Source organism: Microtus ochrogaster, linkage group LG3 (assembly GCF_000317375.1).
Source record: "Microtus ochrogaster isolate Prairie Vole_2 linkage group LG3, MicOch1.0, whole genome shotgun sequence".
In the NCBI taxonomy this organism is placed as follows: Eukaryota; Metazoa; Chordata; class Mammalia; order Rodentia; family Cricetidae; genus Microtus; species Microtus ochrogaster.
In genome coordinates, this window is record NC_022029.1 from 4,968,317 (window position 1) to 4,994,347 (window position 26,031).

The 26,031-nt window shown below is 32.2% G+C and overlaps 1 protein-coding gene across 2 annotated transcripts in view; it reads left to right on the top strand.

The window, feature by feature from the left end:
• Csmd3 (CUB and Sushi multiple domains 3) overlaps window positions 1-26,031 on the top strand; it is a 952,990-nt gene that overhangs the window by 308,915 nt on the left and 618,044 nt on the right. For both annotated transcript variants that reach the window (XM_026785886.1, XM_026785885.1), the window contains exon 6: window positions 1,244-1,356. In XM_026785886.1, the coding sequence (XP_026641687.1) occupies window positions 1,244-1,356 (113 nt within the window). The remainder of the gene's footprint in view (window positions 1-1,243; window positions 1,357-26,031) is intronic.

The following is a 26,031-nucleotide window of genomic DNA, read 5'->3' on the forward strand; positions in this document are numbered from 1 at the left end:
TAGATAGATGATAGACAGATAGATAGATAGATAGATAGATAGATAGATAGATAGATAGATAGATAGATAGATAGATAGATAGACAGACAAGCAAAATCATGTCTATTTAGTACTGCCTCTAAGTATATGATTTTAAGACTGACCAGTCGGCATTAGAACATAAACTAAATCATTACTTCCTGTTAAAGGGACTTCTTTCTGTACTCCTTAATTTCAGTAGATATTTATCTAGGCATGGGGCCTGACACATTTGCCTGTACCATGCTGTGATGTAAATTGTTATTGTTATTGTTCATATCTTTGTTAGACAGCCATTCTGTTGAGTGTACTGTTTATTTTCTGTTAACTGGGAAAAATATAGACTTAACTGAGAATACACCTTCATAAGATTGGCATATAAGCAAATCTTTAGTCTAGTGTCTTGATTAATGATTGATTGGGAAATTCCAGCTCATCAGAGGTGGTATTATTCCTAGGTGGATGGTTTTGTTTTGTATAAGAAAATAGACTGAGCAAGACATGAAGAGCAAGCCAATAAGCAGGACTCCTCAAAGGTTTCTTTTTCATATCCTCCCATGAGGTTCTTGTCTTGAGTCCCTTCCTTGAATTTATGATGAACTGTTTGGGTGATATAAGGGGAAATAGACACTTTCCTCAAAAGTTGCCTCAGGTCATAATTTCTTATCACAGTAATATAAGCTGTAACTATTAATTGAGATTTCACAGGTGCAGCTTCCCTGCAATATATAAAGATACAATCTCACAACAGACTTTCTTATGCTCTGGTTCTTGCAGTCTTTCTAACCCTCTACAGAAAGAATCCTTTAGCCCTAGGTTTAGGGATTGCTTTGGGGGCTTATTAACTAGAATGGACACTTCAAGGTCAGTTGTTCTGTGCACAGAAATGCCATGAGTATTACCATCAATTAAATGCTCAATGCCTTTATTATTAAGGTGGTAAATCTATTAACAGAGTAAACTAGTTTTACAGAGTTGTAAATTTTACAGTAGATTTCAGTAATACATGAAACTTGATGAAAACAGAATGGTTAAAATTATACAATTAAACTATGATTAATTTTATAATACATAAATATTTTTGCATTTCCTTAAAAAGTTGGCAGTATAAAGTCATTGTTTTTTATATTTTATGCAGGAAGACACTTTTTGGTTCCAAGTCAGTTAGAATGTTTACTGCCGAAAAGCTTTTTAAATTTTTATGTTGTTGTCTTTCATAATTCAGGTTGTCTGGAATGAATATACCACCACCAATTATCAGCAACAAAAACTGGCTCAGACTACATTTTGTTACAGACAGCAATCACCGCTACCGTGGTTTTAGTGCTCCTTACCAAGGTATGTTTAATGATCACCTCTGCCTCCCGTGATGGATAAAATGATTTTTGTATGCACAACTGCATTTGGTGCTCTGAGAAAAATGTCTTTAGCATTTATGAAGAGATTTAAATCAGAAAGGAATGTCAATGTTTCTATGAAATAATGTGATTCTAAGTAAATAGATATTAAAGCTAATAGATTTCTATAGCACAATGATCAAGGTGAAAAACTTAATGACTTCTAGAATGTATTTTTGCAGAAAATACAATATTTGGATTTAAAGACACGTTTCAACAGAAAGCATGCTGCAAAATCTTGCAGAAATCCTATATTGGGAATGGGATCTTTATCACCTTAAATCCATTTTCATACATAGTTTGTCTGTTATTCTAAGTGTAATTTACCTTAATAGATTTTTTTTCTACTGATATTATTAGCAGGGATAATCTTGAAAGACTAGGCTATAATTTTTAATGTGTTACTTTGGAAAACTCATAGGGACAAATTTAGTAAGATGATAAAGCACGAACAGCAATATAACTTAAACAGTATTGAGTGATATTATGTGTTCCTAGTGGACACAATATAGACTCCAGGTATAGTAAGTTGCTTTACTCTTCCTGATGCACCAGGCACTGCTTAAGCCTTATGGGACATTACCATGGTTACATATTCCATTAATTTTCTTTGGCTTTGATTTTAGTCTTTTAAATAATTATTCTGATATTCTTTGATCTTAAGCATTTGATAAATTAAAATGTGGTGTCTATAGTGAGCTTATACTTATTTATTGAAATAGTATCAGAAACATATGCTCCCTTTTGCACTACAAAGAACAGAAATAATAGTTTGAAGACAAGAGACCTCTGCCTATGTTGGATCAACAAGGTTTCTCTCAATAACAATAGGATAATATGTGTTGTATCTTGAAAAATTAGTAGAGTATTTGATATTGTTATAATAAAAATTCCCAATAGAACAACTTAAATAATTTATAGAGTATTACCTAACTAAACTCCTTAATAAAATGTCTTTACACAACAAATGAATGAAGCTTCAGTGCAAATGTGCTTAAAAACTGTATAATTTGAGCACGTCTTTGATCCCAGCACTTTGGAGGCAAAGGCAGGCAGGTCTCTGTGAGTTCGAGGACAGCCTTGTCTACAAGAGCTAGTTCCAGGACAGGCTGTAAAACTACAGTGAAACCCTGTTTCGAAAACCAATTAAAAAACTGTATAATTTGTTAATTATTCCCCATAACAGAAAATATACCCATACAAGTTAATATTGGTTAAAGATAAATATACATAGAAAACTGTACTTTCATACTTTTTATTAGTACAGGTGTTTCATTCATTAATAATATGAACTTATTAATTTAAACTTCTGTTTCTTTTAACATTTGAGTAGAAGATTTTATCTGTTTTCCTAGACCAACTTGTACTTTTGAAAAATGCATGTCAGAAGCCAGCATTCCTCCTTTAAAAAAAATAAATGATTATCAAATGAGTATTGTGGACTCTTCAGTTTCTAGGTTCACCTCTCTACTTGTCTCATTTTTCCACCACTACCTTAAGGTTGTGATTTTTCTACACAGTGAATTGAAACATATAGAGTGGCTGGAATTAAAAAACAATTAACTGCCTAACTTTTGTTATTGATTATCGTCTAGATTAGACTCAGGCAGTCTTCCTATTAGATTCCTTCTATTTAACTGATAGATGTAATAGGTATCATTTGATTTAAATAAGAAAACGTGAGGAAAATCAAATCTATCTCAAAATTAAATGAGACCTATTTTTAGCATAACCTGATTTTATAAAACTGTATTATCGCTTGTTTTTTTTTTATTTTTTGAGTTATGAGGCAATGGCATGGAATACTAGCAGACTACATTTGATTATTTTCACTGTTCTACCTTCAATCTTAAATTTACTGCAATAGTATTTAAAATGATTTAGTTAAATTTCTTCACTCCTGGCTGTCTCTATGACACTGAAAATGATGCATAAATAAATTGATAAACACCGAAAAGGAAGTATTTGGGGAGTTTAGCTTATTTCTATCATCAGAGCCCAAGGATCAATAGGGAGGGTGATTTTAGTGTAGGGTACAGAAACACACATGCAGCACACACACGAGCAGAAATAAAAATCAAGTGGATTAAGAATGTAGAACTATGATTAGAATAATATAAAATGTAAATATTTTATTATTGGATTACATTATTTTTAAGTTTACAATTTAATATTTCTAATTTTACTCCCAAATGGTTTTAAAAATAGATTGTGTTGGAAGAGCAATTATCCAAATCATAAGCAAATGAGCACTCTGGAATTTATAGACAACTTCAAAAATTAATTTTAAAAGCATTGATATGCCAGACAGCAACAATATATCCTTGCATTCCATGGTGGTCATGTACTGTACTATATTACCCTTTTATTAGTTGTATCTATCATAAAACAAATTTATAGATAATTTATGGGAAATCACCTTTGTTAAAGAAAGACCTAATTTTCCATAACTCTAACATCAAAAGTTTCCAATAATTATTATTGAGAAAGGCATAATTTAGAATTCAGTGTTTCAACAGAACTCTGGATTTCCCCAAACTGAGTATTTTACACTAATCCTATGCCTGGTTTGTTTATTTAATCTGTGTTCTTATTAAATACCAAGAGAATTAACTTTAAACTATTAAATTCTTAACTGTAGTTCATTAACTATTTTTAGATCTCCCCCTAGTTAATGGAGCATGCAACAGTGTGTTTTCCCAAGCAAAGCTTCCATCACCTTGTTTTATAAACTCCCTACATTCTTTTTTTTTTTTTTTTCTTTTTTGGTTTTTCGAGACAGGGTTTCTCTGTGGTTTTGGAGCCTGTCCTGGAGCCAGTCTTGTAGACCCGGCTGGTCTCGAACTCACAGAGATCCGCCTGCCTCTGCCTCCCGAGTCCTGGGATAAAAGGCATGCGCCACCACCGCCTGGCCCCTACATTCTTTTTTTACTGAACATGGATAGGTTTTTTTTTTGGGGGGGGGTGTTAAACATGGGCTGAGCATTCAAGGCTAACACATAAACAGAGGCCGGGAATACAATGCTAGTAATTAGTCTTCTCTTTGACTCAAATGTAGTAAGAAAAGTTATGATTTAAATGGAGACTTTCTCACATGTAAACTATTCCCTTTGAGGTCTTATACTGAGCTTGCTAACTCCCCCCAGTATCAAGGATCTCCTTTCATTAAGCTAAACACACTAGAAGCATTCTATGTTAAAATTTTTAGTTAGCAAGAATTACAGTTACAGTATTTATATCTACTTTATCTTGCTTGATACCTGTTTTGCTTTATGTAATTTTACTATGTTAAAATTAAAACCTTCCTTTTTATTTAGACAGAAAAGGGGAGATAAGAGATTCTTGTCTATATGCTGTGACTATGTTATATTATTATTGGTTAATAGAAAATATGTTTCAGCCAAAAAAAACTTAGTTTTTCTTTGATCATTTTAATATTACTTTTATTTCATTGCTTTAGTTTCCTATCTTTAAAATTATTCAACATTCAAATCTCATTGAACATCTTTTAACGACAACACTCTCAAACTGTGCTGTTTCTTACATAAACATTTTATGTGTTTTGTAAATTGTGATATTTGAATGCTTTCTCATTTGAAGGCAGCTTCATCTTATGGACACGATATTCAGCATAAATCTAAAAATCTTATTTCCATTTTCATACATGCATGACCATGCTTTAGAAGATTTGGATTTTCATAAATGTGGAACTGACTAATGAAGAAAAGTTTACCAAAACATGATGTTAACTTGAGGATGTTTTTGCTATTGTTAGATTAAGGCATTATTAATTGAATATAAAAAATACCATTATATTGCATTTTAAATTTATTTAGCATTTTGCCCTCTCAGTTTCTAATGTGACATTGTAGATCCTATAAATGTTGATACCAATATAACTATCAGAGACATATAAGCAACTTCAGCATTTAATCAGTTCTATAGATCCTGGTTTATTCTTTCATGCTTATTTATTCCTTAAGGCTTACTAGGTATTATTCATCTAGTATAGGAAAATACAGTATAAGCAATCTCTAAACTCTACAGTCTACTAATACTCATGAATAATCTTTAAATTTTGTTAAAGGTAATTCCTATTTCAAGATCAGCTGGGAATCACTGGGCATGTATCTTACAAGCAAAATCTATTAATTGGGTGTACTTTGTAACTGCAAGGAAAATATGCTTCCATAAAACTTGGCTATAACACAGTACTTTAAATAGTGAATGTTTAAATATAAACCTGGGATAAATTAAACCCTGACACAAACAAAAGTATCTTTGCAATATTTAACCCATACAATATATTGAGTTGAATTTGATGTAAATGCACTTACACAGTACAAATTACACAATATAATTTGTAAACAGCGTACCTTATTAGGGTAATGAAATGGGGACCCAAAGATGAGGATTCTGCCAATCAATTCTAAATACCTAAAATACATCACTGGTTCAGTATCACTCTCTCTCTCTCTCTCTCAACCTTTTATTTGTAAATATTCCACTACTTTGTGATGAATGGGTCTTCTCATATAGGCAAAACTATATAGACAACTAAATCACTATTTTCAGAATTGTTTTAGCCTGGACCTTTCTACGTAACTGACACAAATCACAGAAGCCAGACATACTCTTTCTATGTAAATATGAAGAATTTTGAGATTTATTGGTATAAAAAATTGTATATTAAATAAAGCAATTTTAGTAGAATGAGATTATCCACTGTTTAGAATAAGTGAAAAATCACATATCGCAGTCAGGAGGAGAAAATGCTTTAAATATTGAGACTGAACTGGATAATTAATTTCAGGAACCAGAATTAAAACTGAAAAGTGAGAAGTCTTCCATAACTCACAGTTACAATGAATATGCCCATACTTAAAAAAAAATCATTTATGGAACCACTTTTTAAATTTGGTATTTCGTAAATAATACTGGTAAATAGTTTTTCCCTAAAATATTTTTCTCAGTTTATATTCCAGGCTTAATATAGAAATAAACCAAAAAGATTTCTGTGAAAATGACAGCTTTGTGGCTTTGTTTTTATTTTCATTTCTGTTTTACTGATACAATTAACCGTGCATTTTAATTTTAACACCTCTGTTTTTATTATAATATTCTCACACATCCATTCTTAATTAATTTTAATTATTATTTATTTAACAGTATGTAAAACATCCAATATTGCTAGTTGTGATAGCCTGCCTTGCAATTTGATACCTCTGTATACTCATGTCTCTTCTGAATGTATTGGACCAGGCAGTCAGTGTCTACTGTATTTGCTATGGTTCAATGGATTTCTTTAGGGTAAATAGAGTGAAGGAAGCTTTGTAGTTCTTGATGAATACACATCAATTCCATAGAATATATACATTTTCATAAGCTAGTACCTTTTCTTAAACTTCTAATACATTAATTATTATGGGAAAATCATGAATGATATACTTGAATTCATCACAAAACCCTCCTATCATAAATACAGCCCCTGCATTATTTTAACCTTATGGTATAAGCTATCATTTTCTACTTACTGAATTTTTTGAGAACAAAAAATTAAATTTTTCTGGTGTTTAGTATTTGTTATTGATGCAAATTTTTTCTGTTTAGTATTTGTTATTGATGCAAATTTTTTCTGATTTGGATATGAGTACTTTTTTTCTTTAATTTTCTTTCAACCCTGAATAGTACCTGGAAATTTTTCTACTGTAAATTTTGTTATAGGATTAAAAACAAATCAGGAAAGAAAATATATTTTTACTATTGTATTAGTAGTTTTTCTTGCCTATGGAATTTATTCTTTTAATTAGCATTGTAAACACAAAAAGCACAAATAAACGCTATAATTTAAGACTTAAAGTAATCTCTATAAGTAGTTATAGGACTGCTTAAGGTAACACTAAGTTTTATTCCATTAGTATTTACTCTGTCATGTAAATGAATATTTCATATTTATGCCAATATAAAGCATAAGACTCCTAAAAATTGAAAGTATTTAAAATTCATTAATTTACATTTAAAAGACTATATTATGAAAAATATCTACTTTTATTTATTTTTTTAAATTTATTTATTTATTAAGGATTTCTGCCTCCTCCCCGCCACCGCCTCCCATTTTCCTCCCCCTCCCCCGATCAAGTCCCTCTCCCTCATCAGCTTGAAGAGCAATCAGGGTTCCCTGATCTGTGGGAAGTCCAAGGACCGCCCACCTCCATCCAGGTTTAGTAAGTTGAGCATCCAAACTGCCTAGGCTAGCCTGGGTCTGAAAAAGCATGGGATAAAACCGGACTTACATAGCAGACAATGAGGACTACTGAGAACTCAAGAACAATGGCAATGGATTTTTGATCCTACTGCACATACTGGCTTTGGGGGAGCCTAGGCAGTTTGGATGCTCAACTTAAAAATCTACTTTTAGATATAATTTTATAAAATATTGAACGAAGCACTAGCTTTTTACAAAATTGTAATTCTGAAATTTGATTTAGCCATCTTTTCATAGATCTCAAGTCTAAATTCTGTTAGTAAATTATAGACTTGTAATGTTCAGTAAATTGACTAATTATTGCTTTGTTTCTAATTTCCCATGCAAAGAATATAAAAAAAGAATTGCAAAAAGTATTCTCATCAGGACAAAATTTAACAATCATTTCTCTGAATTCCAGTAAAGTACGGCCTCTTTTTTTAAAAAAAAATTAACTTGCTAACCTTGTTAATGCTAAAAATGCCGCTTATGTATATGCAAATACATATATGTTGGGACAACAATTCATAAAAAAATGCCTATGTGTTTTAAAGGGAGCAAATAGGGATATTTGGGATGGCTAGAGTGGAGGAAGGGATGAAATGTATATTATATTCTCATCCAAAAAAGAAATAATACTAAGAAATGAAGTCATGCATTATGGGACTCTAGTAGTAGTATGCTTGCCTAGAATGTCTAAGTTCCACAGTTTGATCTCATAAATCATGAGTTGTGCATGCCAGTTATGTAAACATCAGGATAGTAGAGGCACTGAAGATTAGAAATTCAAAGTCATCTCAGCTCCATAACAAGTTTGAGGCCTGTCTGGGAGAGTTAACCTACCTAAAAAATTTAAATAAATAAGGCAGATTTATTTATTTATTTATTTAGAATAAGATATAATGTCATTGTACATAACTGTTAGGAAAGAAATTGGGGGTCCCTTAATATTGTCTAGATGATTTATAATTCACTCATTCTGGTTATGGACTGATACAAAATATTAACAGACCATACAGATAGATAAAATCATTCATTCATAAAAAATAAAAAACAGGTACTTTAGGGAGTCATCTTGAGGAATCCTGATTTTATCAGGATCGCATATGTCAGATTTTTAACATGCAAAGAGTAACAGGAAAGACATGGTGAAATAGTGAGTTGAACTGAAAATATAATATAAATCATTAGTTTAAATGTTTCTGGAGATTTTTGTGTAAGTTTTTATTACTTCCCAAGGAGTAGAACTAATTCCTCTGGTATTGAAATCAATAGGACTTTGATATGGCTAAGCAGGAAACATTATTAATGCTTCTTTTAAAACTGACAACTTAAATAATACTTTGTTTTCCATGTCATTTCAAGTCAGAATAAACGTATTGGCCTTTTTGTTATTAAAAATTCCAAATAATGTAAGTTTATACCATCTTACTTCGTAATCTCATAGACTGTGAGATTGTAAAAACAGATGAGAACATAACTCCTATGTGTACTATTATAAAATATACCATGCAGTAAGAACACAATGGACTCTACTGATAATAAATTATTAGGTAAAAAATTCTATTTATTCACTAATTGGAAGAGTAGTAATGAAATAAGCTAATTAGTGAAAGAGTTTTATTTATGTCACACATACAATTCTGTTACAGAGGAAACAGCATGTGTTACTGTCTTTTAAGATAAAACTATTATTTGCATATGTACTCCTTTGTCAGGATGAGTGCTAAGGGTTTCAGGGTATGAACACCTTTTTTCCTTCTTTTCCTGAACACTCTTAGATAAGTAAGAATAGCCTATGATTCTAAGTACTGGTTGAATGTAATCAAGTAATTGACTTAAAACATTTGTTCTCATGAGCGTACTAGTTGTATTAGAGATGTTACTTGTTAGTAAGTAAGTCACCTGTGAGCATTAATTGTTGATTTAACGAGGAAATCATGAGCTAGTCTCCTAGCATGAAGTCAGTTATCTCCTTTGTATTCCATGATTTCTTTCACAAAAACTTCCATCAATCTAGCTAAAGTTCTTTGAAGTCATACTACCACAGGCCTTTGATCTTTATTTGCCATGAGTGTCACCTAAGCAAGCCCTTGTTCTCTGTTGCTTCACTTATCCCTAACTGCAACTCAAGATTTAGCTTTCAATGCCATTTAAGAATCCAACTAGATAAACATACGTTACTATCTTTTACATTTCTACTTTGCTGAATGTGGATGTTTTAATAAGAGTTGACATTTTTCTATGGGTTACTAATTTCAGAAGAAATAGATGTAGTACAGCAAGTAGTGTATAAGATACTATCTTGGGTATCTGTGCCATCCCTCACTAACCCCCATCATCCATACAGTTCTTATAGAAGCATGCAGCTTAGACCTATTGTTATTGGATGGGGAGGATTTGCTTTTATTATGTGCTTATCTTAAGTTAAAAAACTTTTTAACTGAGCCTTTCAGTTTGCCTCTAATTCTAAAACAAAGGACCTATGTAAAATTGATTAGTCCATTATCCCTTTAATCGCATCATGACTTAATAGAAATTTAATTTTCAAAAGAAGTTTGGAGGAATTCAATGGGCTTGAAAGAGATGAAACAAAATCATGTTTTTTCTGTCTGGATTTCCAGCATTCCTATTGTAGGTATTAAATAAACAAATGTGATACAAGCATAAATAATGAGTTACACTTTGCAGGATATCTGCTTATGCCCCATTTTACATAATCCTCCCACCTCTATTTTATCTCGCTTAATGCAAAGACCTTAGGACAAGTTACTTATATACGATCTGCCCAAGGACATATGAAAAGGTAACAAGTGGAGCCTGATCAAAGCCTCCACATATCCTGTTGAGCTCTATGACTCACCCTGTATTCAACCAGAGAAGGAGGCATTGGTTCAGAAGCTATTTGAGAAAGCAGCAGATCTATCAAAATGCAGTAAGGGCAAAGTCTCATTATGCCGTTGCAGACATGAGTCTTAAGGCTTGCAGTGCTCTGATTCCCATCAATGTTAATATATAGATATGCACATATGTAGAGATGAAAAGTGAAATGTTACAAAATGATCATTTTGAAATTAGAAAGCATGCATAAAGCACTTTGAATGTCTGCCTGAGAATAAGAACCAGAGAAACTATTAGCTCAGATTACCGTTGCTAACTTAGCATTAGTGGTGTTATTATTCTTAATGTTTGACTGATACTTAATACAAAGACAGTTTCAAACACATCGTTTGTAGAAAAGGCAGTGTTGCAGAGAGTATTCAAGTCATTCAAAGAAATTAGTAGAGACTTTAATCTTCTCTGTTTATATTGTTTCTGGGTGTATTTTTGGCTGATTTCTTTGGGGGAAAGCAATCTATGTAACTATATAATCGCACAATGATAAAGTTATAATCAGTAATCCAAATTACACAATTGACTAATAACTTTTAAATGAACCCTGTGATGTATCAATAGATTGTGTTGCTGTGTACAAACATTCACACACACACACACACATACACACACACACACACATAAGGCATCTGTTGTATGCTCATCAAGTCTTATATTTGTGAGGATTTGTAGAAACCTAACAAGTAGTTATAAAATAGTGACGTGAAAGAGATACAGGGCATTTTTGTTTAAATGCTAAAATTCAATGTGTTATTTATCTAATACAGAATCATCCTTGGTATTATGGAGTGTATCTTCCCTTCCTCAAGACAACCAATTAAGTACGTTTTAGAATGTCCATGGCTCACAATAACCTCAATAAATCCAGGTCATACACCTGTCAGACTTCCCATATGATATTAATTTTCATATCCTAATATTCTAAAAGATAGCTCAGTCAAGTTTTTCTCAATTCAGTTATTGAAATGGTGAGATGATAGAAACAGAAAGCAAGGATGGGAAAGGGAGAAAGACCAAACAGAAATGCAGAAATTCACAGACACAGACAATGACGGATTCTAAGGTTTGTATTATCTGCATGCAAGTCATGTGGAAAGAGCCACAGTCTGTCCTGTCCTCTCTCCACATTGCCAGGAGATCTTTGAATTCACCCCGAAAAGCACAGCTTCAGTCTGACACATCATCAGTGACCACTCCTGTGAAAGCCTTCAGTGCCCTTTATCTTCTAATTAACTGCTCCCTGGCCTGAGGCTTTCAACAATCCACTAATGAAAACTTCAACAATAGCAGCAATGCGACACATATTAATATAGTTTACCTGCTCCTGTGGCCATTTCGAAAACATTAAAATAAGCAGGGATAAATGCCTTAATTTAACAAGTATGTGGAAAGCAAACAGCCATTGTAAAATACGAACCGTTATCTTTTGTATTGTGCTTTTCATAATATATTTTGAAAGCTAGGTACTTTTTGTGCTTATTTGCATGTTTCTAATTGAATGTTATTCTTTGAGAATTGCTGACTTTTTTACTAGACTAGAATAACATATTATTCATAATTGACATAGAGCTTGAGTTGGCGACTCACTATTATTTATTAAGTCCTAATTGTTGTCTCCATCACTATGGAATCAAATAAAGTTAATGATGAATGAACACACTGGCCTGGGGAGGTAGCATTTTCCAGCACTTCTGCCATATTACCACTGTATCGATAGCATGCTATGACTCTTCTGGCACTGGGTTCATTTTGGGTATTTCCTTTATCATTTTGCTTTCAAAACTACCAGTTCTTTGAGAAATCATGAACCTTGCATACCACATATTAAATTATGTAAATCTTACAATATTTATAAAGTGCGCCAGCCAGCCAGAAATACCTAAATTACTTTATTAAACATTGAGACTCCCCTAAATGCATAAGAAACATTAAACCAAATTCAATTTTTGTTTTCAAGCTTTCTATTGGGTTAGACAAATTTAAACCAGAAAGTGCCCCAGAGCAAGTGTTCTTTCTCCATCTAGCGTTATATGCTTTGAAATGGAATGGTTATCGTGTGACTGACTGCATGGAAAGCGAAGGAAAGCGAGTTTCTTTCATAGGAAAATTCTCTTGTCAAATAAAGGATACAACATGTTAAGCTTCCTTTAATGTGTGCAATGACTCTTCTGCCTCTTTCATGCCTTTGATTTCAAATTTAATGCTTTTTACATACTTGTGTGCACAGATGACCCTGCTGGATTCTTATCTTACTGTCAGAATTCTTCCCCTATACTTTATAATGTACTTTTGAGCGATGTTTATTTCCTTCCTTTGCTATCCAGCTTACTTAATTGGTCTACATAAGGCACTTCCATTTAATTAAATGTTAAGTATGGCCTTAGGCCAAATTAATTTCAATCTGAATTAACAATATTTTTTAATATTCCACAAGAGAATTATAATCTGCAGTTTTGTTAACATTTGAGAATAACACATTTACAAAATGTTCAAATTTCTCTTCAAACAAGATGAAAAACTTTTTGGAAAATTTTATATGCAAGGATCTCTTTAAACAAGATTTTATCAAAATTTTAATCAAAAAACTTTTATCACTGACTTTACAATTTTTTATAAAGTAAAATGAAATTGATCAGTTTGAAAAAAATTATATATCATGTATCCAATGCCCTCACAGAGTGAAAAAGATTCATAGTTGTATAAAGTATATGATATTCAGAAATTACTTTATAGGTTTTAGAAATATTGACCTAGATCTGTGTTGTATAATTTGAAGGCATGAGCAAGGCTGAAATGAACCCATAGCAACAGAATGTCTCTATAACAAAGCTTAGAGTTTTAACTTTTCTAAATATATGTTATTTTTCTGTATTAATTTTATAAATATTTCAATAAACTTTTGTATTTATGAATTTGTTACCTTTCCTCTTCTCTTAAAATCTCTATCCTATATTTCACTTTAATAATATATTTAAATTTATAACTGACAAAATAAAATATTACCATTACGATAGTGTACTTATCCCAAAATCATTCTATATCCAGGCTAAAAATTTAATATCAACTTTAGAGTTTAAAATGTATAAAAAATACAGTTACTGATAGATTATCACTAGAAATATGAACATTAGCCATGTTTATTAAAACATCATAAATTACTGGTTTTTCTAAGGTAAAAGTTTAGTCTTTTGAAGGAAATACATACATACATAGATATAGATATATAGATATAGATATGTGTAGAAGCTAAAATAACTTAATAGAATTAGTTAAAATTGGAATGTTTCAAATTCTATCTGGAATATTTTAACATTTTACAGTCAATTGAAATTTGTAGGTGCATTAATGTCAATTGTGACATATAAGTGAATAAGGGCATATTATTTTATAGCAAAATAAATTGACAGGACTTCCTGTACTTCTTTACTATTAATGTGATAACGACCAATAGTGAATATGTGTAATGTGGTTTTAAGCTATTTACACACAAAATGTCATTCTTCTGATATCCAGTCAGACCTGATAAACATAGAAACTAAATATTATTAACTCTGAAATTTGAACTATAATTGATCAAATGATCAAATGGAACTGCATATATGTAATAGTTGTATCTTTGTGGAGTTATATAAATAAAATACACAAACTTCACTTTAGTCACAAATACAAAAGCAATTATAATGAACATCTTATATTAAAAAGCACCAGAGGAACATACAGTGAGGTGGAAAATAACTATAGATTAAAAAAAAACATATTTCCCTAGTGATGTAACATGTTAAATGACAAGAAAATTTTCAGAACAAGAGTGGAGTGGGGTCACTGTCTGGATATCAAGACAGCGGGACAGCTACAAAACCATAAGAATAAACTGTATACTTTTGGAGAATTTGGGACTCACTCGTGTGGTGAAAAGATATAACGATCAAGTGAAAGTTGACTGAAATATCTTTGCAGAGTCTCATTATTAGAGCCATAGAAGAATTGCTCGGAGCTGAGACCAGCAAAACCTTTGATCTTTGAGGAGTTACTAATGAGTGTGTGTGTGCACGCACACTTGTGCATGTGTGTGTTGTAAGTAGGAAAGTTCTTGAATGAAATAATATTGATGTGTTTTAAATTACAGATACTATTCCAGTATCTCATTTGATTAACCTGGTAGAAGACAGCTACTTAATTAACATATTTAAATAGTAGGAAAAAGAAAATAGCAAATGTGTTCTTTAGGAGGGCTATATTAAAATACAGATTTCATTTCTGCCCTTAGAACAATAAGAACCACAAAGAAAAATACCATTCTAAACAGGGAATTTCGATGGGCTTTAAACTAGATTCTACTCACATTCATTGTTGTTTTTTGAGCAAGTATTTAAGTTCATAGGATTTGATGAGTTCACTCCTAATTTTCAGTAATCTTAAAGACAAACTTGGATGAATCCATGCTAAAATAGCTTATCAAGTATTAGACCTTTGAGCAGACAATACAAGAACTGAAACAAATCCTTCATGGATCAGAAATGTGCATAAAAACTAAGATAGGGTGTTTTTGGAAAGCCAGAAACAAAGAGTTTTAGAAGAAGGAAATGATGTGCCTAAACAATCTCTGCAAGCTGCTCTCTTCCCCATTCCTCCAGGGAATGCTTATGAGAAACTTGGTTATTTTCTAATATTCAGTTTTTCGCAGCTATCCTGCTCATACTTTTCTCTTACATGTATCAGTGTCTGCCTCCATGATTGTTGGAGGCCATCAGTATTCAGTTCTTACCTTAAAACAGACTAAGCCATTTGTCACTGTTGATTATTTTTGTTTCTTGAACCATGTTTTCTGAATTTTGTTTATGAGACAACACACCTTACTAATAATTCAACTTCATTGATTTTTTTTCTTAGATTTTATGTGTGAAATAATGCTTCCATTCAAAGTTTCTGATTGATAGTCTCCTGAAATTCTGTGGGTTCCTAAACTAATGGTTTATAATGCTGTATCTCCCTTTCAGAGCTTCTGAACTGTACCACAGTTTCATGCATGCTAAATATCACAAAACATCTAATACTCTAGATTTTTAAGTGGCTCTGTGATTTTAATATCCTTATAAGTAAATTTCTGATATTTTATCATTATATCATCTTTGCAAGATTTCACATATGACTTTCCAGTTAATCAGAAAAAAATATTTAAAGCAATTATTAAATTTTATCATTAAGGTCATCTCATATTATCAGAGATATTCAATTATGGCTTCAAACTATCCTTGATAGGATTATCCTTCTTCTATTTCCATGGCAATCACTTATTTCCATCCATAATTCTTTTCTGAATCATCACAACTTCTTCCTAAAAGACATCTTTTGTGCCTTCCTTCAGCTTCCATGTCCTCAAGCAGCATAAACATAAAGCAGTCTGTAAAACATAAAGTGTCAAAGTTAATCTTCATTTTTCCTCACTTCAATGATTCTATCTTACCCAGAGTATGTCTGATTTACTTGGTAGATTTTGTTCGACTTTATTATTTCAATTACTTCCGTCTCCAATTCTCTTGCCATATTTGTCTGTGAGTAGTTCTAAGATTGTAATACATTAATTGCCAGGGACTTTGATTATGCTCTACCTTTTGTGTGGATCATTCCAGAAATATTTGGTTACTTTAGAAATGTATAGTAAGTGAGCAAAGATGAGTCATGGAAATGGCAAGTAAATTCAAAAATTTCAACCAAGTAAGGTAATAGGGTGTCTGCGTGTGTGTTGTATTACCTGTAAGGAAAAAGGAGCATTGTGAAACAAACAAGAGAGAGAGAGAGAGAGAGAGAGAGAGAGAGAGAGAGAGAGAGAGAGAGAGAAACCAAAAAAATTACCATTGAGTTTGGAGTTTGTTCTGTGTTCACCTTCAACTAATGGGCATGGATTCCACCCTTGTATATCAAGTGAGATTCACTGGAGAAAACAAATTTTTCCTTTCTGAGAGGATTCCAATTGGAGACTGCTTCTGTGTTAGTGTGCACATTCGTGTCCACTTCCTCTTTCAACACTTGTGCCCCATTAGGCCCAGACTTGTGCATGCCCTGTGCATACTGCTGTAGTATGTGAGTTCATATGTTTGTTGATCCTTTGTGACTAGATCTTTTTTTTTTTGGTGTCTTTCATCCCCACCATTTCTTAGAATCTTTCTCCCTCTCCTTTAATGTTCTGTGAGCCCTGTGGGAAGGGATTTAAAGGAAGCATCCCTATAAGACAGAGTGCTCCAAAGCCTCTCATTCTTGCCACAATGTCAATAATGTGAGTCTTTGCATCTGTTACAGTCTACCACGTGGAAGCTTCTATAGTAGTGGTGAGCAGAGCAAGACACTAATCTATGAGTATAGTAGATTGGGTCAGGAGTTGCTGGTTTCTTTTTAGTATAATGGTCATTTTTGGTTTTACCCCAGATTCCTGGACTATCCAGTCTCAGATTATTCGGCTCCCCAGCTGTCTTGACCATGGGTTCTGTTTCATGGAGTGGGTCCTAAATCCAATAAAACAGTGGTTGGTCCCTCTCATATATTTTGTGACACTGTTGCAACAGCTTATTTTACAGGCAGGCAATCATTGTAAATGCGGAGGTTGGAACTGGGATGGTGTTGTCTAGTCTCTCCTACTATTGGGGATTCTCTTTAAGATTTCATATACGCATGTGAAGCTTCTACTCTAACAAGGTTGAGACAACTACTTAAATAACTCTTAGTTTTTGCTCTCCCTCCAATCTTCACTCTCTTCTTCTCCAATGCCTTCCTCATCCCTGTTTGATCTGACAATTCCAGCCTCCCTCTCCTCCATGGATTCATAACTGTCTTTTCTGTCCCTATCCTAGGATAGCCTTATTACTATCCTACTCTAAACCTTATCTCTGTCATTATGCTCATCAATGTTTTACAAGCCAAGATCCACATAAAAGTGAATATAAATCATGTTCGTCTTTTTGTTTCAGGCTTACCATATTCAGTAGAATTTTTCTAGCTCCATCTAGGTATTTACAAATTTCATGATTGCATTTGTTTTTTATTTTTAACAACTGATTGATATTCCATGTGTAAATGTGTCATATTTTCTTTTCCATTCATCCACTGAATATCATTCAAGCTGTTTCCAATGTGTAATTATTATGAATAGGGAATCAGTGAATGCAGTTGTGAGAATATCTCTGTAGTAGGAATAAAGTCCTTGGCTATATGTCTAAGTATGGTATAGATGCATCTTGAGGTATATTTATTTACAGTTACCGAGGAACAGTGTCTTTCTATATTTTGTACTTTTCTTTCTTTGACACTTTTCTTTTCCCTGTATGTTTGTTTTGTGTAATTTAGTTCTGTCATTTTTATTTTCTCTGATTTTATTATTATTAGATGCCTGACTGTTATCAAAAGTGTGTGGGGAAAAAAAGGGTATAGATTTTGGGTGGAGACAGGGAGGACTTGGACACAAAGTTGGAAAAGGGAAAAGAATAATCAGAATATGTTTTATAATCATGAAAATAGGAAGCCTATCTTTGTAATGACTCCTGTGAACAAATTCAATAGGGAAAAAAATCATTGGTTTAAGATGATTTTTTAAATGAAATAGAGAAATGAAGTAGGTAAGGAATAAAACTCTCATGGTATCAGAGAAGGCCATTATCTGTAGCATATATCCACAGGATATGTGTACTACTTTGTTTTGAATATACTAAAAATCATTCTTCCAGGGTAAGAGAAAGGAAAGATAAAACGTTTACTGGAAAATGAAGCTTTATCTGGGTGACATTTTGCTTCATGACTAACATTCATTATGCTTTTGAATATCAATAAAACTTCAATCTGAGTAACAGTGACATTTTTAATATTTTAAAAATATAATAACTCATAAATTTATTCAGTAAAATGGAAGGGAAAATCAACAAGGACACTGGCACACCCACTATTAGGAAGGACTAAAATAATGCAGTAGTAGGAGACAATTTAGGACAGAAATTCTCTGTGAGGTAGATAATGAGAGGTAACATTAAAATTGAATTCTACTTATTCTAAATACTTTACTATAAAATAATTTAACACATATTTAATTTTTTGTGAATATTGTAACCTTGAAAATGTATACTCAAAATTATTCATTAACTTTTACATTTGTAGGTTACTAATATTTTCAGACTAAAGCAATAGCCATTTTGCGGTTGCAGACACCTTTAATGCCAGCACACATGAGACAGAGGAAGCAGGATCTCTGTGATTTTGAGGCTGGCCTTGTCTATAGAATTCCAGAAGAGTCAGAGCTTCACAGAGAAGCCCTGTCTTGAAAAACAACAAAATTAACAACACATGGCTCAGGGGTTAAGAGCACTAAATTAATGATCTTCCAGAGAACTATGGTTCAATTCTCAACACCCATATGGCCACTCACTATGGTCTGTAACTCCAATTCCAAGGAATCTGGCACCTTCTTCTGGCCTCCCTAGACACCAGACATGCATGGGTACACAGACATCCAAAATATCCAAACGTTAAAAAATTAAGCAATAATACTAATACAAAGAGAAACCTGTCAAACTTATAAGAATCTCTATAATTAATATTTTATTCCCATGATTTCAACTGATATAAAGTAAATAACTGCATATAGAATATTAACTTTTAGTTCAAATTTCCATCAATAACTGTATTTGAAGACATGATAAATTGTTTTCAAGCTATAATTGCCTAGGCAAGAATTATCTGACACTAATTGACATACATCATTCATACAACAAATATTCATGTAATTAAATAAGAAATTGATCATTATAAGAAACTGGTTATCTATTTAGTTTACAACTTTGACTACTTTGAATCGAGGATGAAATGAATATGAGAACAAATATTCTATAAATTTAGTTTGTATTTAATTAATTTTAGATATGCAAGATTTCATTAATGATCTAGACACCAAACAGATCAGAAAATAATTTTCTTTTATACCATCAGTAGCTTCAAATAAGCTATATTAACTTTTTTATTATTCTTTCCCCAACACCTCTGTCTTTCTTCCATTTTATCCATGTTCTGCCTTCTCCCCTTCTCTTGGCTTATTTTTAAGAGATGCCAGCAATGTTGCCCAGAGAGTCCTCAACTCGCAACCCTTCTTTTCTCTGCTTATTATGTATCATGATTGTAGACAATCATCTTCATATCTGGCTCTGTGTGGAATAAATACATTTAAAATCACATATGCCCAAGATCATGCAATATTTTTCTTTTTAATCCAGGCTTATTTCACTAAAAATAAGGTCCCTATATAGTCATCATTTGTATAAGAAATAATAAGATTAGATTCTCTTTTATGGCTATTATTCAAGTGTACATGTGTTCCATGTTTCCTTTTTGCAGAGATACCTTAACTACCATGTTTATTGTGGTACTTCTTACAAAACACACGGTATAAAATCAACTTGTGTTCATGATCAAATCTGGAATATATCAAACAAAGTGAGCCAAGTGTGGAAGAAGAAAAGAAACATGATCTTATCTATATGTGTGCTTTAAAGTGAATTCAAAGATAAACACAGGAAAATCGTGTTGACTGCCACTGTACTGGATAGGGTATTGTGAAATTGGTCAAATGATGAAGTAATTCTATTAGTAAAAAGGGAAATTCAAGACGTCTCTTACATGATAATGACTATTGCATCCTCCTCAGAGTAGTGAGAGAGTATATATTAATGTTGTTATTGTACAAGTAAACTTTATCTTAATTATCTCATTGTTGCCAATTCAAAATGTTCTCACATATTGTGTTATACGTGATGAATATATAGATAATGATAACATAATTAAAAAGAAAGAAAATGAAATCTTTCTTGCAATAGATTTCATGAAGTAGATTCTGAGCCCAATGAGACAAGGGAAGTCTAAATTGCTCTGTCCTTCAGAGACAGAGGATGAGTTTCCATCACGTCATCCTAGATGAGAAGAGAGATGGCAAATTTTGATACACCACCATAGGGAGTGACGACAAAAATACAAGATATAAAATTAAATTTCACAGATCAAATTGCCTCAATAGAATTCCAGTAACAGAAATTTGAAGGATGCTGTGATTAAAGACAAGGACTCTCTCCTTTTCGTTTGATTATGTCTGTTTTAGTCCTCATGAATTCAGAAACCTCTTCAATGAATTAAAACCCAGCAACATGGTTATAATCATTACTTTAGTTACTTATTTAGGGGAACTTTATTATTCATAATTTAAATACTTAAACTCTTCAGTTATTTTCAATTTCCTAATGAAGTTTTAAATGAAATATTCATCATTCTACCAAGTGTGACTTAGAAATAGAAAGCAGACATAAAACTAAAAGCTGTGAAAAAAATTTTCTCACAGCAACCTGTATAACAACTACTGCCACCAGGGAAGGCATTTCCTCATAGGCTTGTTATTGATTTCTCTATGCTCTACAGTCAAGTCTAAGGTGTCTCCAGTAATGCAGTTTGCTGTAAGTACAATAGCCTGTGTTTTTTTATTTTTTGGCGACCACTGGAACTTTTTTACTAATATTGAGTCATACTTACAATAGCTTGTTTATTTTGTAATTGAAAGTATATAAATTTCTCAATGTTGATGTCATATAGAAATATGATGTTTTGTGTGTTGGTTTTTTGAGTTCTGATGTCTCTTCATAAGTATAATCAGCATAATAGCACACTGCTGTTGATATTTAAAAGAAATGTAATAAAATAATTTGCTTTCTCTAATTATTTGGTATTCACTAATTATCACCTTGAATCAGTGTGGTATCATTTTTAGTATCTTTGTTCATTTACTTTTATTTATATTTATCTACACTTGCCTCCATGAGTCTGTGCACATCAAAGGCATGCAGGCACATATGGAGGCGAGAGGGAAGTGGATCACTTGGAGCTGTTGGTTGTAAACATCATGATATGATTAGTGGGTGCAGAACATACAGCTCTGAAAGAACAATTTGCACTCTTAACCTCAGACTGGTTTTCCTGGACTCAACACACACACACACACACACACACACACACACACCCCTATTGTTAAAGAAATTGTAGCTATGTCCCATGTACAATGACCAGGCACACGTATCAGATCTGTTTCCCAACTCTTGCCTCATTATGAGCCATTTGTCCATACGATACCAAGGTGATATGTTAAAATAAAATCCAAGGTAATGTCAAAACACTGTGGATTTTCAAAACAATTGAAGTAAAAATCAATCAATTCAGCTTATTATTTAGTAAAATCAGTCAAAACTTTTCATGTATTACCAATGTGATCTCTGCTTTTAGCCTGTCTTTCATGCAATAATTTTGGAAAGCTTTTATGTTGTTGTGTTTATTCTTTTTTTTATCTTTTTGAGATATATATATATATATATATATCTGCATTATTTCCCCTTCTCTATTTCTCCCTTCATGCTATCTTTCAAATTCCTGATCCCTTTTGTCTTTCATTAATCGATGCTACATGCATATATGTGTGTGTAAATATGTATATATGCACAAACACACATATATATTTATAATTGATGTTTTTACCTTACATATATTTTGTATATATTTTTATATATGCATTTTAAAACACATATATAGATATGCACATGTATATCTATATATGGGAAGAAGACACCAATCGACTATTTGGGGAATTATTTTTATGTATTTGGGTATGTCTATCTCTCACTTGTGTATTAGACTGTAAGCAAATGTCCACTTCTCTAAACCACCTTTATTGACTAAGCATTAGCTATTTTCTGTTTCACAAGCTAAAGATTTTTCTGAATCATTGTTGAATATTTTCATCATTTATTGCACCCCTACCTCTCTAAACTACTGTTAAGATCTTAAGTGAGTTTGTCTTTGATATTTTTAGCATAGTCATGTACAATGTATAATAGTGTTCCAACAATTTTGCTTTATGTACCACTTAAAACATAAGACACTATTATGATATATCAGTTCATTTATGAACACAACTACGTCATTCTGCGGATATCATAATCCTCTAGGAAGAGTATGTCCCACTATAATTTGGAACTTTCATTTTTTGATGGCTCAGACATGGCCACTTTTTGTCCTTTTTACTGAGATCGGGTGTAAACCTCCTGGGAAAATATTTTGAATGCACTTCCCTGTGTATGTGATTAGTTCTCTGGGTCATGCCAGAGCCTTATTCACAGACAGCTTCACCCCAATCACACTGGCATCTTCCTGCTGCTCACAGGATCTGTTTCTTTCAGGGACTGTGGACCTCAGCTTTTTCTTCCAATCAATTGGTCTGGTATTTATGTGCGACATTGGTTTCAGTTAGTCATCTGCCTTTATTTTTAAAAAATTCTCAATACTGATGATAATTCCTATTTCATCCCAGGCAGTTTCTTACTCTGTGATCCTCCTCTTGGCTCTTAATATTCCGATATTTACTTTGTCAAATTGCCTGAAGTCCATTTGCCTACAGAAATCTTATAGACACTATGTTTATTTATTTTTTTTTTAATTTTCATGTTAGGATGTTCGGAGGGAAAAAGAGTTAATTTCCTTTGCTTATCCTTGTTACTGTCTAACCTATTTCCTCTCAAAGTAGCAAACCATCACTACTGTCAACTCCTTTCACAAGGCATGCATATGCACATACCATGTGCACCTGCAGACACATCAGCAGATGATCGCTAACAGAGGCATGCTACTAGAAAGGCTATTATATATTATCAATTCAAGGAACTCCACCTTTCTTTCTCCACTGTTTTCATACTGTGAGAACTTAAGCCTCGGAGTTTCTAATATTTAACATTTTTCAGTGACTTTTGGGGTATTGCAGTCAATACCAACTTAATTTTTTTGTTGGTGACCCCTGTGATATAAAAGTAATGTTCTGACATCTTTCTGTAACTTTTGTCCTTCCTTCTACAGGACTCAGGATGAACTCTAATTTCTCAGATATGATGAGCAGATGTGAACTAGGCTAAGCTACACCACAAAGAGCCACACATACAATGTCACCAATTTCTGGGCCCGTGAATTCATCTCTTAATTCTTGAAATTACAAAATGCGGATTTTTATTAAATCTTAATGTTATTACTTGCTTTTCTATAAACATTTTTTATACAGCTTAAACCCAGGAACAAAACAGCCATGAACAATACATCTTAAAACAAAAATACAAAACGAACAACAACAAAATAGAAACCACCTGCTGGATGTATCATCATTTCAAGTCATATGACAGAGATATAATAATAAAAAAATAAATTATGAATGGAACAGAGTTGAGGGACTACATATAACCCACAGTCTTACGGCCACCCAATTTTTGGTGAAGAGGCATGTATAAAAATGTTGACAAAAGAGCATTTTAAATAAATGGTTATTGTTTAAAATGAATAGATATATGTTTCTTTATTTTAATGAAACTGGATTCATCTCTTATCCTACTATAATCTCCAAATATATCAAAAACCTCAGTATAAGGTTTGATACCATGAATATGAGAGAGTTCAAAATAGGAAATGTGCATTGTCATTGGCACTGTTGAGAACTTAATGATCCAGGACTAAAGACTACAGGCCTTAAGAATAATAACTAATAAGTTATAAAACTAAAATTCTGAGCAGCTATTCACATATCATGGTTGGTGGTAAAAGTTTCCTTTCATACCATTGGTAGTGATAGAATTCTGTAAATCTATTTATGAGCAAAGATTTTCATTATTTCAGAATAGTCAGTTAAAATAAACCATCATAGGTACTTACATGTTAAGTTATCTATGTCTGTCTGCAGCATTATAATTTCATTAGAATATCATGGTTACCTCATAAGGAATAGAATTATTGATTATCAGGTGTCAGTATTGATTTTCATCTAAGTGAGAATGCTCTTATCTGTACTGTGAAACTAACATTGCTTATTAAACTAGGTAAATTTCAAAATACTCTAAATCTATACTCCAATATGGGAGTATTAGTTATAACAAATTCCATCTAAATTCTAAGTATAAATAATGAAAATAAAGAAAAATGACCTTAATTTCATTCCTTGTTTGAACATAGCTGTATTAAACCTAAAATTAATTTCAAACCAATATTTATTGTTATATGCAGTCCATCTGTTAACCTAATTTGAAATGATGAGAAATTATCTCACTCTCATTTACAGAAGAGAAACATATATGTTTTTTAGCCACAATATAAGTGGCTTCTAATTACCATAAATCATTTTCCTGGGACAACACAAATTGCAGCAGATGGTCTTTATATACATAATTTTACCTTAATAGAACAATATTTTCTTTACCACATATTTTGTTGTTGAACACTTGGAATATCGCCTTATTTTACTGCCTAATGTCATATTATTTAATTTCAGTTTCATTGCACACTATATTAAGTTTAATTTTAATCAAACTTGAAGTTATTTGCTGCACTAAAAGTGTATTTACTATAGTCAATAAAACTAGAGAGGTGTAGATTCAGTTGGATTTTATAGGAGAATTTTTTTTTCTAAAAGAGGAACACAATTTTGGAGGACACATTCCAAATTACAGAATCCCATAAAGATGCCTGCCAACTGATCATCTTAACAGATATCCTGGCATTGGCCATATGGTATGGTAAGAAGTTTGGAGAATCCCTGATGTCCTAGAAAATCCTATGCCTACCTACTAACTGAAACGCTAGGACCTGATTTTGTGCCTCACTTATAAGATCTTAAAATTCCTGAAATAACAAATGAATTACTAATAATAGATATTTATAACTCAGTAGACATTCTACCTCCCATTTGGGAAAGTTTCATGAAGTAGTATCTACCTTATATAATATTGGGATGTAAAATACTATACAACCATATGAAATGATTATAAAAAATATGATGATGAGTTTAAAAGTCCTATTTATTTTTCTAGTGATGATCTTGAGCAATTGTATTTAAGAAAACCTCAAAGTTTGTTTACATCTTTTTTTGCAGATAAATCTCTCTATGTATCAAGGCAGGCTTCAAAATGACTCACTTAGCTCCTGGTTAAACTGCAAACATGCAATAAAATAGCAGGTTTATTTTTCAGTAATAAACAAAATTTTAACAATTTTATAATTTCCATTAGTATGGAGAATTTACTTTATGACAAGGATGCTTTATTTTAAAGCACATAGTAACAGAAAAAAGAAATAAAGAATAAATACTCATCTTTTCAGATTTAAGTTAAACATATTTCTCCAAAAGCTTCTGTTTCTTACAGAACTAAGACACGTCCACAATTTAAAATTACCAATATTACAGTGATGAAACCAATGAATTACTCAGAAGATCTTCTGATCTTTATTTTCAATAGACAAATATTTAGTAAGAATGATTACATCTATGTTCTAACAACTGAATGGTGACAGTAATATATTCCAGAGAGAAAAGTCAAGTGTTGAACTCAATTCCATATGTGAAAACAAATTTCAAAAGAAAAGAGAGAATTGCTGCATAAA